The 19,597-nt window shown below is 42.3% G+C and overlaps 1 protein-coding gene across 9 annotated transcripts in view; it reads right to left on the reverse strand.

Moving 5' to 3' along the window:
- The window catches only part of ptprsa (protein tyrosine phosphatase receptor type Sa), a 232,078-nt gene that overhangs the window by 42,156 nt on the left and 170,325 nt on the right, over window positions 1-19,597 (reverse strand). For 4 of the 9 annotated variants that reach the window (XM_070960502.1, XM_070960500.1, XM_070960501.1 and 1 more), the window contains 8 exons: window positions 14,973-15,293; window positions 13,131-13,324; window positions 11,740-11,766; window positions 10,507-10,624; window positions 2,903-3,496; window positions 1,750-1,844; window positions 1,238-1,488; window positions 41-128 (listed from right to left, as the gene is read on the reverse strand). In XM_070960502.1, coding sequence (XP_070816603.1) covers window positions 41-128; window positions 1,238-1,488; window positions 1,750-1,844; window positions 2,903-3,496; window positions 10,507-10,624; window positions 11,740-11,766; window positions 13,131-13,324; window positions 14,973-15,293 — 1,688 coding nt within the window. The remainder of the gene's footprint in view (window positions 1-40; window positions 129-1,237; window positions 1,489-1,749; window positions 1,845-2,902; window positions 3,497-10,506; window positions 10,625-11,739; window positions 11,767-13,130; window positions 13,325-14,972; window positions 15,294-19,597) is intronic. The other 5 variants (XM_070960509.1, XM_070960504.1, XM_070960508.1 and 2 more) reach the window with 2 other exon arrangements.

The following is a 19,597-nucleotide window of genomic DNA, read 5'->3' on the forward strand; positions in this document are numbered from 1 at the left end:
TAACATTTCAAGAGTACCAGAATAACCTAAAATATCCTACCTCTTCCATGTCCATTTCGTCAGGGTTCTTCAGGTTTTTGACAGTTCCTGGGGTCCTCTTAAGTGGCACCACGACCACATAGAAGTTCCTGGAAATACAGCACCAAATTATAGAAGTCACATGAATAAAAAATAAGCCCCTCTTTCAACATGCTCCCTAACATGCAATTACTCCCCAATACCCTGATTCCCCAGCACTAAAAAATAATAATTCTAATCACTAGAATTGATTTTAAGGTCCTCCTTATATACAAGGCCCTTAATGGGCTCCAACCAAGATAAACTTCCTTGTGCCTTCAAGAACACTGCAATCATCTGCTGCTGGTTTATTGGAGGTTCCTAGAAACATCCAAAAGAACATCAGTGATGCAGGCTTTTGTGTTACGCCTCAAAGCTCTGGAACACACTACCGATCGCAGGGAAGCCAGCTGGCTGAATATTTTCAAAAGAAAGCTAAAAACTTACCTTACTTTTAAATAGCTATGATTTTCCTGATAACAGCTTTAGTGCTTTGCCAAGTACTTATGCACAGCTGCACTTCTTTTAAAATGTTGTATTTTGGTTGATTTTATGCACACTATGTACTCTATTTTAAATTTATATCATTATTATTCAATTAGGTTTCTTTTCCAACTTGTGTTATGCAGTCTATTTTCAGCCTTATTTTTATTTATTATTACTATTATTATCAAGCAGGTTTCATTCTCCATACATTCATTATGACATTCTATCCCTGTTTTATTCAACTTTATCTTATTTTTGTTATTATTATCAAGCAGGTTTTATTCTCCATCTTATTTTCTAATAATTTTCTATCTCTGTTTTTATGTCTCTTTTTTATGTTAAGCACTTTGTACATGTAATTTCTTTGTTGCAAAGCACTTTAAGCTGCATTTCTTGTATGGCAGGTGCTATATAAATAAAGTTTTTTATTATCAATATTATTATCATGACTCTTAACAGGGGTTGACAGGGAATTTAAGCGATAATTCAGTACCTGCAAGGGGTCATACAAGGATCAGCATGTCAGAAATCCTAATACCTAAACTTCCACTTCAACACAACTCAGACATCTTCAGATCTCAATCCATAACACATCAGATCGCAAGCATCTTGTGACTTAAACCTAAATTGCTTAACCCTCAAAGATAACTCAGACAGAGCTTGCAGAACCCATCTTTCAGCACGTTACACTCACTTGACGTCCTTGTTATCGACCGGTGGGAAGGACATGGTGAGCATATTGTCGGGCTCTGCGTAGATGTCCAGCTTGGGTTTCTTGACCAGGATGAGAGGCGCGGTCTTGGCAACCACACGGTGTCTTGGCCCACCATCCATGCTTTCTTGGCAGGTCACCCTGAACTCATAGGTGGTGTTGTGCTTCAGCCCAGTGATGAGTACTCTCATCTGCTTGGCGTCCACATCCATCCTTTGACGGTTGTACTCAATCTGGAGTTCAATAGATGGTAAATGATAATTGGTAAGAGATAGTTGGATATATGGTTATTTTGGTAGGTCAATACAGGTACGTGGTTCAAGAGACATGAGATTTAGGTATGAATGGTTGTGCATTTTGATTATTTCAAAACAGATGAAAATAAGTTTTAAATTTCAGAGTGGGATTTTCAGAATGCTTACGGTAAGTTACATTTTTATATTAAACCGTACTTTGCTGACAGCTGTAATAATTTTTTTTGCCCTGCAACTCACCGTGCATTTGTATGGAGACCTGCTTTCAGAAAACTTCCAAGCAAGGACCACTGTGGTCTTGGTGGCCCACTTGACAGTGAAATTCTTTGGAACGTCTGTTGAATCGACAAATGCAAGAAAAAAAACAAACAAAAAAACAAAGACAGTGTATCAGTGGATCGAACACGTAGAGAGACCAAGGAAAGTGAACCAAAAGAAGAACCTTTGGTTTGGAAAGAAAAAAAAAGCTGTTGTTCCCCTGCAACGTTCCTCAGGGTTGGAGAGTGAGTGTAACGGTGAGCTGTGATTGGCTGTGAGAGGGGCAACGCCATTGGTTAAGACACACAGCACGTAAGACTCATGGACGACAAACCCATGGAGCACAAGAGTGCACCCGCTGGCTAGCCCTCGTGGATAGTGCCAACCCATCTCACCACTGTTTTCAAACCCATGAGCACTTGCGGATTAAACAAATGACCCACGAGGTCTCAGTGCCAACTGTTCCTACACCTCTACTGAGTCTGGGTTGGCACTGCCAACGTGCTGCCAGGCAGACATAGAGACAGACCCAAAACACAGCATGCCAACAGTCCGCAGCAGTGCATCTGGGGGATGCCATGCCACAAGCTATCCCGTTAAGGGACAGGGGAAGGGGAGAGGAGGAATTAGGAAAGGAAGGGCATTAGGAAGGGAGGTATATCTCAAAACAAACCCAAAACCAAAAATAAAGTAAAGAACCAAAATCAGCTTTCTGTCATCTTAGAATAGTTCAAATGTACTCTTGGCGTGACTGGGTTTGACTGAGGTCCTACCTTGTTTGAAAACTGGGGATGTGAGATAGCATTAGCTGTGTGAGTGTGCTTGGCAAAGGGTTGCAAGGATGACTCACAGGAGTGTCTGACCAAACAGCACTTACCTTGAAATTCTAGGCTGCCCTCCTCTTTCTCAAAATGACTGACTATAACTTACTGACTTGGGTTTTACCTTGTTTGGGTTAGTGAAGTGAGTATCCCACGGCAAACAATTTTAATATCAATCTTTTCTCTCTCTTGAGGAGTTGAGGTGGTTGAAGGAGGGGTTGGGGCAGTTTTCATTTTAGTGTTGTTGCAGATTGTTTTTAGCCAATTTCCAACCCCCTGCCAACCGGCCTGGGAAAGAAACAGGCAAGCCCTACCTGTTGGATCAAAGGCCACCGTCCGATACTGGATAGGTGGGCTGTAGGGCCCTGGACCTACACTGGTGTGTGCGCGTATTTTCACATCGTACGCCGAGTTTGGCTTGAGGCTGTTGAGCACATAGCTGGACAGGCTGGGGGGCAAGCGGAGCTCCCGCGGTGCTCCTCCAGTACCGGCTTCCTTATAGGCCAAAGTGTACTCTGTGATTACTCCGTTTCGCTCCGCCAGCACGGGCGGAGACCAGGACAGCTGCACGGAGCAGCATGTCACGTTAGAGCCCTCATCAATTTGAGGGTATCCACCTGGTGTGTTCTCGGGCACATTGAGTTCCACAACAACTTCTTCCCCAAAGCCCCCCCTGCTTTTGGCTGAGATTTTAAAGACATAGGTGGCCCCTCTGTGAATGTTGACCACAGAGTACTGTCGTTCTTGAGGAGCAAATTCCAGTGTGGCCAAAGGAGAGACATCTTTCCGGCCAAACTGGAGCCGGTACCCCTGCAGGTCCATGCCATTGGTCAGGTCCGGAGGGTCCCAGCGAACCACAGCTGATGTCTCTGAGTCCTGAGCCACTGACAGATAGGGTGGGCCAGGCACTGTAAAAAGAAAAAAATATATGAGGACGTATATCTTTAAAATGACAGACTTTATTATTAGATGTGTAAATGTTAATCACAAACTGAACAGACACCAGGAAAACTACAGTGGCTGCACTTAATGCATTTCACAAGGCAAACACAAGTTTTGCTATCCCATTCATATAGTCATATCATGGTCACTGGCTAACAAACAGGATTGTTGAGCTAGAAAGTACTTTTTTAAATAAGCATTAATTGTTTGCTTTAATATCATGGAGCATGTTTTCTGTTCCTCCTTGTGTTACTGGACAAAATATAGCTCAGAACCAAACCAACCAGAAGTGCACATCTCACAAGTTCAGCAAAGCTTGACTGGACTCCATGACAGTGCTCGTCAGCTAAATCATAAGGCATTGAAGCCCCAGCACTGTTACAACAGTATACTACTGAAGCATTAATTTAGCGTGGTAGTCAAATACTTGTCCAATTAAACTGTATGGTACCATAATAAGAATGGGTATGGATGCCCAACCAATGAGAATCACAAATTTTCAGTGACTATAGTGAATATAAACAGATTACAGAATGGGGACCTAGAGTAATAATTTGAATTTCATCCATCCATCAAACAACACATAACGAACTGAGTCATGTTATGTTGCATGGAGACGTGCAAGATCCTCAGAGCCTCTAAATTCTTGAGCGATCGCGTACCCATTACCATTTCATGATACATGCTAGCCCCAGCCAGCATCATTTCTGTACTGCAAAGCATCAATAAAACTTTAAGCAGAGAACAGTGCCTCTTTCAGCTGCAAGAGTCATCTCTTGTTGTAAAATGAATGATCTACGCTTGGGGTCTAGACATCATTCTTCAGAGTGGCCCAGTTTTGCTGCTCTTATGGATGACACACGTCTCATCTTAACTCTCCTTTTAAGGCCCCATCAGTGTGATAGAGGCAGAAGCAGTTATGGGAAGCCTTCAGTTCTCAAGTTGCCGTCAAAGCATTGTGAGAGATGAGTGTGGCTGATTCGCACTTGAGCCCCATCTTTCTGTAAATAGATTCTATCTTGACTCCCTCATCTATGTTCTTCCTTTTTCAGAAACACAAGGCAGTGACAGGACAGATAAGTGACAAACATAAGTGAGGTTACAACTGCAGACACACACACTCTTAGTGAAGTACTCAATTGCAAATATTTTGGATAATAAGACTCACCGGATGAATAATATAAAGCAGGTAATCCAACACTGTCAGTTTATTTACCATTTTCAATTTAATTTCATGCTTCTACGTGAGATTGTGAGACCACTGGTGAGAAGGTTGGCTATCTCTGTATATTTCTGATTCAAAAAGCCTGCCAACTGGGTCGGCAAACTGGGTCGGCAGCAAATTGGTTGGTCCTACCAGTGAGAGCTTTCTCAGCATAAATTAAAACCGCTGAATAAGCTGAATAGAAATTATCAACTGTAGTTTATTGTGCAACATACATTTCATCATTATCTTAAGCAGCCACAATTATTGATAGATTTGCCCTCTTCATCACAAAAAACAAAGTTTGTTAATTGTTACACTAAAGGAATTGAAGTTGCAGCGTGTATTTGAGCCTTTTTTGTGTGTCTTCATGTAGATGTGCTTGTGTGTATGGACAGTATTTATGCACATGTATGTTTCTGTGTGTTGACAGTATAGGTCCTGGTTTGCAGCCAGCTCCATCTCCTATATCACCATTTCACCTGCACGCAGTGCTATTTGGCTTGTCGCCCAGTATGGACTTAAAGTAATTTGGAGAAGCCAGCATTAGTCTGAGGCAAAAGTACCCCCTCTCAGTGGAATAGTATCACTGTGCAAGTGTGTGTCTGTGTATATGTGCCTACATATAGTATATTTCTACGCCAAGATGAAAGTCTTAATGCGTGCGTGGTAAAAACACACACACAAAGTAATCCACTCTGCACAGTCTCCCTCCACTCGTATTATTCATTTCCGTTTGCTAATGGTCTTCTTTCTGAGAGCTGTTGCTACAGGAAGACGGGGGTTGGTAGGTGGATGGTGGCTAGTCAGCTGAGCCTTTGCCGGTAATGGAAAGGCGGGGGCGCCGAGTGCTGGGTGAGACGAATGCTCCTAATACTCCTCGGCTACATACTATAGCTCAGCTTGGTGTCATTTAAAAGCCCACTCTGCCTTCATGCTCACTGCTAATCAAGGAAATAGAATGAGGGACAATGATACTGTGATGACTCTGTGTGTGTCTGTGTTTTCCATTCTAAATGTCTGTGCTTCTCTTCGAACCTCACTGAGCTCCCAGATGTATCCATTACAACCTCTGCGGCCCTGAAACTATTTCATTATTTGTACATTTTAAACAGTGGTCCATTGCACGCTGGGCAGAAGGATCATGGGTACTGAGCCAGCAGATTGGTGTTGGGGGAGGTGGTATTTTTCATGGTATGCAGTGTGTGTGTTTAAGTGTGTGGTGTGTGCTACAGAGTGATGAGAGATAGAACAAGGGCAGGGTGAGAGGGTGAAAAATGAGGGAATGAGGGATGATAAAGGTGACCGGGGACATGGAGCAATCTGCTGCAACGAGGGCTCAACAGGGTATGAGGAGGCAGAAATGCATGTGTGTGTATGTGTACATGAGTGATTCTGGGGTTCTTGGGCACCTTGATTGTCCCTCTCCTCCGCTCCTCAATGTTCAACCCCCCCCCCCCCCAACACTCTCCCTTATTCTTTGCCCATCTCTCCACTTCTCCCATCGCACACTGCCCAATCCCCCCTTTCATTTCCTAACCTCCTCCCTCACCCCACCACCCCTTCAATCCCCCTCTCTCTCTACGTCCATTGCAGGGTCGACCCTGGCTCAATCCTTCCTCGTGAGCCTCCCGGCACGTTTCCCATCAGGCCACAGTATTAACAGCCTGCTGTTGACACTCACTCAGGCTGATTGAGAAAGAGCCGATCAGGTTTCCTTCTCATTTCCTCCCCCTCTGGTGCACGCCACACATGTGCACAGTCACACCAACATACGCATACAAACAAACATACCCCCTCTGCACTGGTTTGCAAATGACATGGTGCACATACATGCGTTTTTTTAATTGCCTGGTGCCCGGGATGTAAGGTTGTGTGCTTTGAGCCACACTCCTCCACAGTCGGATAAAATCTCCTGCTCATTAACCTGTGGCTATAGCCTGCCTGCGGAGACTTAGCATACATACATGGGGACATGTGGGGGGTAAGAGGTCTTTTTTTAACCTTAAAGGTCATCTTTGTTTCCCCCTGGGGGGGTGGTAATTGGTAGGGGAATAAATGCCATGGAGAGAGAGAGAGAGAGAGAGGAGACAGAGAGAGGAGACAGACAGAGGAGACAGAAAGAGGTCCATTACATTGATGTTTTCTCACTGAACCAAAATAACAATCAGGGAGTTACTAAACATGCAATGAGGAGATCAGGGCTGATGTTTCTGTCTGCAGTAAGCACTGGAATAAGTATCCACACCTTTTTAAACATGAACACATGCATTTCTCAACATCCTTTCACAGGATGCAACAAAGTAAAGTGCTGTGTACTTGGGGGATGGAAGCCTGTAAGCTGTCAAGACAGTACAACGGCAGGATACCCTGCTAATGTCTCCAGTGTCTGTCTATCAACTGCATGACATTTCTAATCTATATCCACTCTGACTTACAGTGCAATTAATGAATAATGCAAACCACTTTAAGTAATTACAAACGGCACAAATTTAATTTCCAAATATAATTTCATACCACCGTCCATTATCGCATCATGGCTCAAAATCACACGCAGTAAAACTGAAATGCCAACTGCCATAACAGCATCAGCAACATTAACAGCACTCCTGCATGTAGTGTACACTACAAGCATGTATAGAGCTGAAAGAACATGTATGAACATTACGACGCATGACTTCTGGGTTTTTTAAAATTCTCCACATTCAGCTACCCTTTGCTGCCACTTGGGGCCAGCAATACTGTATGTGAAGCTGTTTTGTTTTCACTCATGAGCCTTTATTTCGTGTTTATAGCACTTCTTCACAAGATGGCTGGCCATTCCTCACTTATTAGAAGATCTACACACATCAGCCATCCTCCTGAGGCATCCCTCTCTGACTTGGCATGTCCAAAATTTTCATTTACTGGGGTTTTTTTTTCCGTATGCTGTAGGCTCAGAGGGTTTCAAGTTACAGGTGCGGGGTGCATACTTTTGGTTATCTAAAGTGTTGTCCTTTTAACATGCTGATTCATTTTGTTTTGACTTTGTTAATTGTTTTCTTTGTGAATTCTTTATGATAGAGGACAATATACTGCATATTTTCCTCTTGAACTTGAATAAGAAAAGGAGATAAAAAAGGACAGTCATTGATAGTTGCAGTGAAAAACTCCTCAATGTGCAGATGGAATGGCAGAATAACAGTATCAGAGACAAACGCTTTCATCTTTTCTCAATAAGGACTCCTTTTGGACCTTCAGAAACTTTGTCTCACATTGGCCATGGTTACGTTTGTTTCTCAAAGCGAGAGTTTGGAAAGTATGAATCATGAAAAGGCACTTTTCAGACATGGCTTTCATTCAGCAAACAAACACAGCTCCAGCCACAGAATGAATGCTGTTTGTCTGTGACTCACAAATAGGTGCACAGTTCCACTTGTTTTTCTGTCCTACAAAATCTGGAGATAGATTCTCTGGGATACTTTTTGATACACTATACGACCAGAGAGGCTTGTTGGAATGTCTAGAAGATGAAAAACCTTGGCCATTGATGTGAATCGACTTTTAAGTGGCACGAAAACATACTCTATTTGTCACGGTGCTCTGTATTGATGTTGCTTTTCAAGCCTTTATGGTTCCTAAAAACAATATGACTGTGACGTCACAGTTTCTGGAGGCAATTGCTCGCCTTAAGTGTATTCTTGTCTATAAAAAAGAAATAGATTTCAAGAGCTGTTGCATAAGTTATGTGTATTTGTGTGTGTTTTAAAAGTGCATGCATACAAAAACATTCACATGGTAGTTTATGTAATTCATTTGCATCACACTTTTAAAGTGTGCCAGTTTATGAGTGAGTTTATACCTTTGTAAACCACCTGAAGCAGTTTTGCAGAGGACACTCAAACATGAATTTAAGGTGTCAAAATATCAGTTAATAAGAAATAACTTGCTATATGCTGAGATCCATTTCAGTATGCATTCTATTACATACCTTGTCAAAATGTATTCAGCTAACAGAGGATTGAATTAAAAGGAGCAAACTGTAAGAAGGGCTTGGTGGCACACATGTGAGACTGATCTTTGTCATCGCATGGTCATAATGTAAATCAGTGATTTTATTTATTTATTTATTGATTGATTTCTGTTGTATGCACATGCTGCTTTTCAGCTCAGAAATGGTGTACAGCTATCCATTAAGGTTGTGGTTGTTTTGGAGAAAATCAAAGTGTTTCCAAAAATTTTTGGCATCTTTCTGAAAAGTATGTAATTTCTAAACTCTGACATTTCATTAAGTCCTCAGAGAACACACAAAAAATTCCCTTTCACACCCTGTCTGATTAAGACCTTTGGAAATTCCCTGGTATTCAGATATCCCATGACCAGTAGGAGCCCTACTTTTCACTGGGCCGTCCAAACATCCCTCTGAACAACCACTGCACCTCTGAAAAAGGCTGCTCAGGCTTGTCTTGTCCCCACCTCTCACCCCTGCCCCTTTTGTATTTATCATGCCCCCATGGCATAAACCATTTCTTTACACTTCAATAATAAAAAAGGGGAGACTTTCCCTCTGAGGGACAGACAGAGTGTGCTAGACTGGCATATCAGTCAGCCGACCCTGACAGGAGGATGGAGAGTGACAGCACTCACTCAAACCCCCTTGGCAGTGTCACACTCCCTGACACCCATAACAAACACACCTGTCACGATCTGGAAAATTTGCCTATGTTTGTGTGTTTTGGGTTGCAAGAATGTGTCATATGTGTGTTTGTTTGCATTTGTGTTTTTGTTTTATAACTGTGTGCCACAGTATGGGTCTGTATACTGTATACTGTATACTGTATACTGTATACTGTATGTGTGTTCGGTAGCAGAGACTCCATGCACTCATGTGTGAGTGACTTGGTACAGTATGCCTGTATTTGTATATATGTGAGTGTATGCAGTTGTGTACATGTTGACTCTCTGAAGCCTCCCAAAGCTGACTGGCACAGATGCTCGCACAAAAGGACGCTCCGATCTTGGCTTGACGCCTTAGATACTCTCAAAGAGGGCTTTCACACTCTCAGGCAGCCAGCCTCACAGGTTTAGATCATGTTCATGGTAACTAAGCTGCTAGCTTCCAAACAGGCTCAAGCGGTCCGGTAAAACTGGTGTGCCTATCGGTGGTAACAAGGGAAAAAATTGAAGAGGACAAGGCTTTGTAGTGCGCAGGCATTAGCCTCCGGTATTTTATCCTTAAAGCTCAAACCAACGGCCCAACAGGGGTTTTCAAGCTGTCATAATCTGTCTGAAAAATCTCCAAGTACCTCAAACCACCTCCTTGATCTCTAAAAATCTGTGGATAGTCTTCTGAACATGATTCAAATGATAAATCCTGGCCTGATAGAAGCAAACATCAACTCAACTTACTGAACTGTTCTTGAATCCAGATATGCCTCAGAATGGCTAATTTGGCAAAAAAAACATTCAGTAGTTGAAAACTCCTCAAGCAAAAGCCTTAATATGACACATACGTTTAATAAGGATGTCTAATCAAATGTCAGGAATTCTTGCATTTGCTCATGTCGGTTTTTCAAATGCACCACAGTGTGGTTGTAAATAAGGATCCCTTCCACATTAATCAAACACAAAGTCAGGCACCTAGCAGAAACAGCTGGATGAGGAATAATGAGCAACCCTGGAGCAAGGTATCCTTCAGCAAAAGGCTGAAAAAGAACAGGCTACCTTTGTTTGGTGCAGGAACAATGGTTTTGTTAACAAACCAACAAATAAATAATTTACCCTTGTACTGACCTGCCCCTTTGGTCACCACCAGTTTGGGTTTGCTCCGGGCTCCATCCCCCTTGGTGGTGTACGCAGCCACCGTGATGGAGTAAGTGGTGTCTGGCTTGAGTCCTCCAATGACCATTTCCTTTGGGAGACAGGAAAGAGACAGGAACAGGAAAATGTCAAAATGTGTGAATTGAATTTTTGATGATTTGACCCCCTTTCATGCAGCTCATGCTGCCTCGTGCAGAATATTAATGGAAGTGAAGTGTCTCCTGTCCTCTTTATTAATTTTCATGAAGCATGCCTTAAATGTAACGTTTTCCCCTGTGTAATGGGAGACCATTCCATTAAGTAAATCCGTAGAGTTGCCAAGGTGGAGGAGGAACATTAGATATGTAAATGGAAGTAGAACCCCTTATTCCTTTTGCAATATTCCAATCAACAACTTAACTTTGTGATAAATGCATTCTGAATACATCCTGCCCATTCGCTGGCAGTTTTTACCTCAGCCATTAAGTTTCCTTGAGTCCTCTTCAAAGAGAGGCTTCCGATCAATTCTAATGAATCTTTCAAGGGAGGAGGTTTGAACGAATGCAGAATGAGGTTTTTAACAGGCTGGTTGGCAGAGGGATGGAAGAGGTCAATAAAGGTAAATGAGCTATAAGTACTGTCTTGCACTTGAGATGGTATTCACGTAATGCAGATGGACTGGGGTTTCAAATCTGGGTTCAAAATAAGGGCAAAATTTGTTGGGGAAAAAAAAATCTGCAGTTGTGAATGATCATCAGAGATGTGATGAGGATTTTACGAAAAAGTGTGTGAACTTAGGGCATCACAGAAAGTCTAAGGCACCACACAGAAATCTAAATAATATGGTTTAAAAATCACACACACAAAAAAGAAAAAAAACACACCACGAGAGCACAAGACAAAACACAGCGTATCAACACACAGCATGGCACAAGTAGCATTAGCATTCCAGGCATGGTGTGCAGTGGATATTGCATCAGCCACCATTTTGCAGAAACTAGCTGGCAATAGAAGGTTGTCCTTTTTTCCTTAGTAGTGTGCAGAGAAAGTGTAGAGGCCGGCTGGCCAGACAGCTGAGGTGAAACCTCTGAGCCACTTTGTTATCCAAACTTATTGAATAAGGATTGGAGGAGTCGTGTGTGCTGTGAATCCAACCAGGTTGATGCAATACCCACTGTTTATACCCTTTCAGCTACACAAAGCACTCAGGCAAAACTTCGTACTCACATATTCAGCTGTATCGTCCGTTTCCCACTAACCCCCCCGCCAAAGAGGAGAGTGCAGGAGAGAAAGCAATGTTTTTTTTTTTTTTTGTTAAGGAAAGAGAGAGAAAAGAAAGGGAAGAAATAGGATTGTGAGAGACGGGGGCATTAGAGGTTCAGGAGCAGAGAGTCAGAAATAGGTCACTGGCTTTGTGAGGTCAGGAGAGAGAAGCTGTTTGAAGTTTATGTTGTGAGGAGCAGCTGAAACAAGGCTGAGAGTAGTAGAGGTCTACCTGTGGGGGCCTGGAGCTGTTTAACCATGAGCTGCCTCAGTGTTAAATCATTGATAGCTACAGCCAGTAGTGACATTGAGAAGCAGCTTTTAAGGGTTTAATAACAGGCCCATTTTCAAATTTACCAACAAAAATACACAACTAAAAGGATATTTTAGTGGCATTCTTTGCTGACTGCTGGGTGCTCTGCTCCGATCTTATAATTTAAGGCATTTAAGCTCATTCTACTCTTGAATTTGTGGGTCAGCTAAATTCCAAAAATGTAAATGTGATGCTGGTGGCATTTAGCCTGAATGGACCCTTCATTCATGTGCCAAAAATAGATTTTGATTCATTCTTTCCCAAAATACATAGAATTGCATACAGCTATTCTTTTCTGTGTTGTTTACCCAAATGCTTCAAGGCTATAATTTACATTTGGGTGACTGCTGCACTGCACAAAAGTCTCACTTTGGCAGGATTCCTCCAACACTGTGTTGACAGAAGTTTTGTAAAAAGAAAAAGAAAAAAGAAAAAAGAAGACGGCCATTATAAAGGGCTCCATTACAATTCTAACTGTCAGTGGAGGCTGATTTTTGGTGAAATGTTTTCATGCCAATTTTACTTTTGCCCCCCAGTCACAGAATACTATAATCAGCATTTTCTTTGAGCCTTTGCATTTGGTACAAGCACACAATCAGACATTTCATGGCAGATGTGGCCATAAAGCCGAGGTCTAGACATTCTTAATAAAAGCCATGGAGGCAGATGAGGGAGGACAAGATGAGTGAAGCTTTGATTACAGTTCTTCTTGAGGGGAAAAGAATATTACAGCAATGTGAAATGAAATCCAAGAGGGAAGAGCCCCCATATCGCTTCCCATACTCCATCAATATTTGCAAAGCCACAAGAGCGAGGGTGAAGTACACAATTTGCAGCAAGAATGAGGAAAAAAAACTGTCCACTGAGATTTTGATCACTGCATCAGTGTAACAGTGTTGTTTAAACTTGCTTAATTAAAGTGAAACCTTTTTGTATTGTGATTAAAAGACAGATTCAAAGACAGAGCTGGGCTTATTTGGTGGAATTTGTATTCTTTCTGTCATGACTGATTTGTACTGTGGAAACTGTGAGATGGTCATACCTGGGCGTCGGCCAGCATGACGTCCTTGATGAGGGGCAGGCCCCGTGACTCGCCATTTTCCACACGCACATAGTGCACCTGGTAGCCACGGATCTGACCGTGTTGCTTGCCTGGTGTCAGGGAGCGCCACATCACCTTCAGTGCTGTGGAGTTGAGGACCTCCACTTCTACCCGCCTTGGAGGAGCCCCAGGAACTGTGGATAATGGAAGAAAACTCAAATCAGAACCATTTTATTACACGTACTTTAAAAAACCGTGGGTCTGATGCACTACTTTCCGATATCAGCCACACACACACACACTTTCTCCAGTCTCCTCCATGTTTTCAATATGTGTCCGACGTGTCTGTCCCCAGTGGGGAGATCTCAGTCATAATGACAGGCCTTTATGGAGGGCCTTGCTTTCAAGCCTTTCAGTGTGCCACGGCCTGGCCCTTTCTGAGATGTATGTGCCATTAATAGAGCTCTTCCACTCAAACTGCTTCCATTTGCTCGTCCACAAACACTTCAAGTCCTCTTCTTCCCCCCTAAATCACAACCCCATTTCCCCCCATCTTCCCCAGGATCATGTGCCCATCTTGTTTATTGCCAAAATCTTCTCTGCCTTTTAGCCCCGGCCCTTATTTCTTCACCTTGCACTTCTCTGTCACGCGTTATTATTGTAATGACACCAGAAAATTTGTTATAGCCATTGTCGGCGCACTGTGGCTTCCACCCCTGCACCTCCTGATACTAATGTCTTTTAAAGGTAGAGTAAGAATTTAAGATTGTCTGTACTGTTGCGCTCGCTGTACATCAGTGTCAGAAAAATGCTTAAAATGCTGTGGTAATGGCTGTGAAATGGATCGTGGAGGATAGAAGCCAATGTCAGCCATCCATCAATGATTCAGATGTGCGGTGACATGCTCACATCTTTACTTGTCAGTTTGTGTATTTTATTGCAACCACTCTTCTCCTTTGTCATTTATTTTCTGCTCTCCAACAGGAGCAGTATCATGTTTATTTGTTTGTTCTTTTGAGGTTGAGATGTTTTTGCAAGCATTTTGGTTTTTCTAGCATTTCCAAGCACAGTCTATCGTTTTTGTGCCTAAGGGCTGTACAGTGGGAAGCAAATCACACGACCAGCGATGTGTGCAACCAAAAATCGATTTATTTGTCTATTTTAACATTTTCTGTAGCCAGAGACTGTCAATGGCAGAAAAACAAGAGCAGTTCCTGAGGACAGGGAGGATGGTGATTCTTTTTCCACAACTACATTTTCTAGTAAGGTAAGATTTGAGTTGCAACCTTAATGGGCACACGCCTGCTGGTTTAACCTCCAACCTAGCACTGCCACCATAAATACACAGACAGCTATGGCCTTGCAGTGTACAGCACTCATAAATGCTTATGGCTCTCTGCTGAGCAATGGGATACTGTTAAAAGCCTACACATAGAGGCAGGATAGGGGATGTAGTAGCTATTATGAATTACATTTGGTTAGTTGTTTTAATAGCAAGACGCTTGATTTCCCAAGTGTGTTATCTAAGTGTTAGCATTTTATATGCTCGACACAGCTGTATGTGGTGCTGTTACTTATGGATTAAGACGTTCGTGTGCTTCTGAAACCATTCTACCAAGATGAAATTTTGAGTCATGCGGAAAGTATTCTGGCACTTTAACCTGAGATCTGGATTTTTTCTGATGATAAGAAGACAGACATCACATATAGATATGCAACAATTTCTTCACATGCACACACAAATATAGATCCACTCTGAAGGGCATACTCACCCCTGGACCAGTAGATATTACTTTCATTTCTACATTACGTTTAGCTTCTACACATCATAGATTCACGTACCATCTTCGTCAGTGCGGCAGATCAGGGACTCGCTCTCAGGGCCAGGCCCAATCACAGTAAAGGCAGACACAGTGATGCGGTACTGGGTCCATTTCTCCAATCGTTGCAGCAGCACCTGCTCTTCAGTGGCAGGGATTGTGGGCTCCTCCATGGCCTCCTCGTCGTCACTGCCACCTTCTGACGAGCCCACCACCTGGTAGCGCACCCTATACCCCACCAGGACACCGTTCTGACTCTTCAAAGGTGGGGGGTGCCAACTTACCAGCAGGGTGGTGGAGCTGGTGCTGCTGCACTTAATGTCTTGAGGGGGGGCTGAGGGCTCTGGTGAGGTGGAAAGGACAGGAAGGAAGGGGGTCGAGGACGAGGAGGACGGGGAAGGGGGGAAGGTAGGGGTGAAAAACAAAAAAATAAAAAGATGGGAGAGATAAAGAAAATGATAAAAGGATAAAAAACAATAAGAAGAATTCAAACAAAAGATCGCAAAACAAAGACGGAAGGCAAAACATGTTAAAAATAAAAATAAACTCAACAAGCAAATGACAACGTAAGAGGCATAAATGGACAATGGCACGAGCTTGTGTAATAATGAATCAAGATGGCTACCCTTGTGAGATACCTGGGGACAAGCTCTGGACATGGAGACTTTTTGTTGGTAGTTTTTTAGCATGGAGAGGGATCCTAAGCTTTTAGAGGAAATCGACTGAGCGGAGTTTTACTTTTTCAAGAAAAATTTCATGCACATGAACCACAGGAATAATTTACATAGTTGCAACAATATTATGATGTATTATTCCTATTATCTCCAGCCCAGCTTGCTAAAGAAGCCACTTGTTGGTCCTGTGATGTATTACAATACAGGAGGTAGGACATGGTCTTGCTCAGGTCATCCTGTACTCAATATTCGAAACCTGAGATACTTTGTAATCCACAATCACTAGTTTCACGGTGCAGTGCCAGATGGACACAGATGAACGTATCCAGTGCACATTTCATTTTCAGGCACTGAACTGAGGCTTCAGTCCCTTACAACTAAAAACAACCAGGTAAACATGCCAGTTGAGAGTGCTGAACTAATTTTCCCCTTCAGGGTCTCTGCAATTATTGCAGTCACTGAACATTAATAACATACTGTCATGTCCATTAGGACAGCATAAAAATAAGATTCATTTTTCACATTATGTTTATATGCATTGTTAGTTCAAGTGATAACGATTTCTGGCCACAACTGTCTTGTCTTGAGTAGCAAATAACATCCATCTAGCCTCAAATGAGCATGATTAAACAATCCACTGAAACGCAGTCACGATTTACAAGCCAGAACTTTCAGACACATTAGCATAAGACAAAACAGGATATTTTTTTCCTAAGTGTGAGCTCGCAGGGAGGTGGTGTAGTCTGTCCTTTTTAATTTGTAACAGTATAAACGCTTTCCAAAACAGTGGCTGTTATTTGTCTGAAGTGTTCTTCCAAAACATATTAAAACCTACACATCTGTGAACTTCCTAAATCAAATTCAATGCCTCTCCCTTCTAATCTGTGCCAAGCTCTTACGCAGCTTGTGCTCGTCCAAAGAGTGTGCTGTGCACGGAGCGATAAAACGCTTCACTTCTCATCCAGAGTTTGGTATTATACGGATAAAAGGACATGTATGAAAATATTTCTATCCCATTTGGGTTTCCTCTTTCCCATACGGTAGTTTTGTGTGAGAATATACTGCATTCCCTCCATCTTGGTGTGACAAACACAGTTCATTATTACATTTTTTTTTCTGTTATGTAAGCAAAGAAAAAAAAAAGGCACAGTAATCAAAAACAAAATGAAACAACACCAGAAAAAAAGGCATTTCATGCACAGCAACTTAGGGAAATGACAAACAATCAAATAACAAGCAGGATGTTCTCATTCCAAAACAAAGGCTGCAGAAATAAATTATGAACCGAAGGAAGGTACTGGGAAATGAATTTCTCTGTAACCCAGGTGACTCGAAAGAAAGAACCACAACAACAGTTAAGGTTCAAAATGACAACTCATGAAAAAACATGAAAAAAGATAATACTCAGCATAAACAGAAAATAACAACATTCAACTTGGAAAAAAAATCCCACAAACAAACCAACAGAAAGAAATCACAGGCATTGTTTGCATCATACGTACCTGACTCCCACAAACCCTACATTTGAAAGACTTTCTTACCACCAGCACCTGACTAAAGAGCGTGCTTACTCTGTAGTCAGTGAACTGCAACACTTTCCCTCTCAGAGAGCATGCCAAAAATGTTAACATCCATCCCTGTTTTTTAGTAAATAACACCTTTTTAGACCAATTTTGACCCATTGAGAGTTAGTTTTGGACCCATTTTGGGATCATTGGGAGGGAGAGAGTTGGCTCTGTGCTGTAGCCAGGGCTGTTTAATACTCATGTCTGTATCTTTGGGCCGGAGGGTCCACAAGACTGTGAGAGGGGAAGCCATAGGGGGAACACTCACTCCCAAGATATTCTTCTGCATTTGGCCATGTTGCAAACGTCCATCCTTGTTAACAATTAGTTCAAATAAATCCTATTTCATAGCCCTGTGCCTTTGTATCTTTGCAAAGCCATTTTGAGAATGTCAAGACACAAGAATAGAGGAAGCAAGACGAAAAGCTACTTTTGCTGAATTCATAAAAGTTTAATGATAGTGTTCTGACTGCAGTGTCACTTTGGGTATAGCAGCTTAAAAAAATAAATAAAAAAATAAATAAAAAACAGGGGTTTTAACTATCAGAAAGACCTCCTTCCAGTGAAGACTGAATGTTCCAGCACACAACAAATAGGACAGGACCTCAGCCACAGTTGCCAAACCCTTCTCTGTGTCCAATGGGCTTATTTACTTACGGTCTTACTGGATTTTGAGCCTTTCAGCTTCTTTCCTCCACTCATATTGTATTTGCAAACTCTCCACGTCAAGAATGATTGCTCAGTTCTCAATCTTTGTGCTGTGGAAAAGGCTGCGAATCTGACAGGGGCCAGGCTATCACAGTGCACAGGCATCCTCATGCCTGATAACGGTTTAAGACTGGCTGGGGCACAGCTTTAATAAAGTGCATATCCCATGAAGGCCAGTGGTAGGATTATGGATAGTAGAACTATACACCCACAAAAGAAGAAACTGAGCTAATGCTTCACTTGAGGTTCTTTTGAAGGTTCCCTGAAAGAGTTTCCTAAATGCCATTTGACAAATAATTAGTCATGTCTGCATTCATGTGCTTCTCTTTGACTTTTAAGTCTGTTGTGATATGACTACGAGCTCTGGGTGTAAAGTCTGCAATGTAAAGTACTGGTGGCATACCTAATCATTATGACTACCTTCAGATTAAATTTTCTTTTGGTGCAACATCTTCAGTGGCTATAAATTACACACATTAATGCTAACAGTTTAGCTGCACAGGCCATTATTCAATGCCTGTTGTGAACTCTTTGAATGACACAGATTGCCAATGCTTCTGCTATCAGAGCATAAGCACATGTCTGCATTTGAATTGTATTTTCATCAGAGGCCTCGAATGACAGGATGTTCATATTTGTAGATCATTATGGAATTAATCCCCCCTGATGCCAAATGGTTGTGCTGTGGCTCACACAAATATTCCAATATATCTAAAAACCTCCTGCAATTACAGTAAGTGGGGGGGTTAAACTGCTTGTTTGGCTAAATACAGAGGATTTAGAATCTGCCACTTTAATTTGAGAGATAGCACTTGACTGGCTACTGGCAGGTTCTAGGTATAATCTAAATGTGTAACAAAGCCTGACAATCCAGGGGCCTGGCTCATAGCTCATCGCAAAGCATGAAATTAATTCTGACGCTATGAAATGGGATTCTTATCTGCCACTCTAGGACCCTGCAGTCCCCCAACACCCACAACCAGGGTCCATCTTAGGTCCTGTTAGGATGCCTTGCAACTGGGTAACAGCTAGAGGAATGCTGGGAGCCCTCCCAGCTCTCAGGTTGTGGACCCACTCCGGCCACGTCTGAACGGTCTCACAAAAATGGTCTCTCAACCTGGTCTGACTCTGACAGCATACCCCAAGAGACCTTGCTTCTGAATGGGGACTACTGTTGCCAGTAACATCTTGCATATTGATTTTGGAAAGTTGCAAAATTGAGCAAGAGAAGCTAATGAAACAATTTTGGTACTCTTTGATTTGAGAAGTTATTTGGCGTCACTCATGATGGAACAAATAAGGACTGAGGAGAATTATTATGACTTGTGACATTTCACGAGTTCTTGACAAAGTAGTCCCCATGACAATAGCCCCTGGTAATGCTGCTTGAACTGAGCACAAACTTCAACAATCTGCAAACATTTTGTACCACAGATAAAGGACAACAAAGCAAACAGGGAAATCATGTTGCCTGTCTTTCTTTTTACTTGGTGGAAAAGGGTTTCAGTCTGCCAGACAATGCTTTGGGTTCAGATCCAGGTGGAAATGGTTCTGTAGGTCTGTGAGGAGAGCACGGTACTAGCAATGCCAAAAATCAATGAGGCAATATTAAAGTTGTATGTATGATTGCTCTGTAATGTGTTTTGGACAAATGAGCCCAACTAGAACAGGCAAAACGTTTTTTTTTTTTGTTTTTTTTG

This window comes from Chaetodon trifascialis, chromosome 4 (genome assembly GCF_039877785.1).
Source record: "Chaetodon trifascialis isolate fChaTrf1 chromosome 4, fChaTrf1.hap1, whole genome shotgun sequence".
NCBI classification, from domain to species: domain Eukaryota; kingdom Metazoa; phylum Chordata; class Actinopteri; order Chaetodontiformes; family Chaetodontidae; genus Chaetodon; species Chaetodon trifascialis.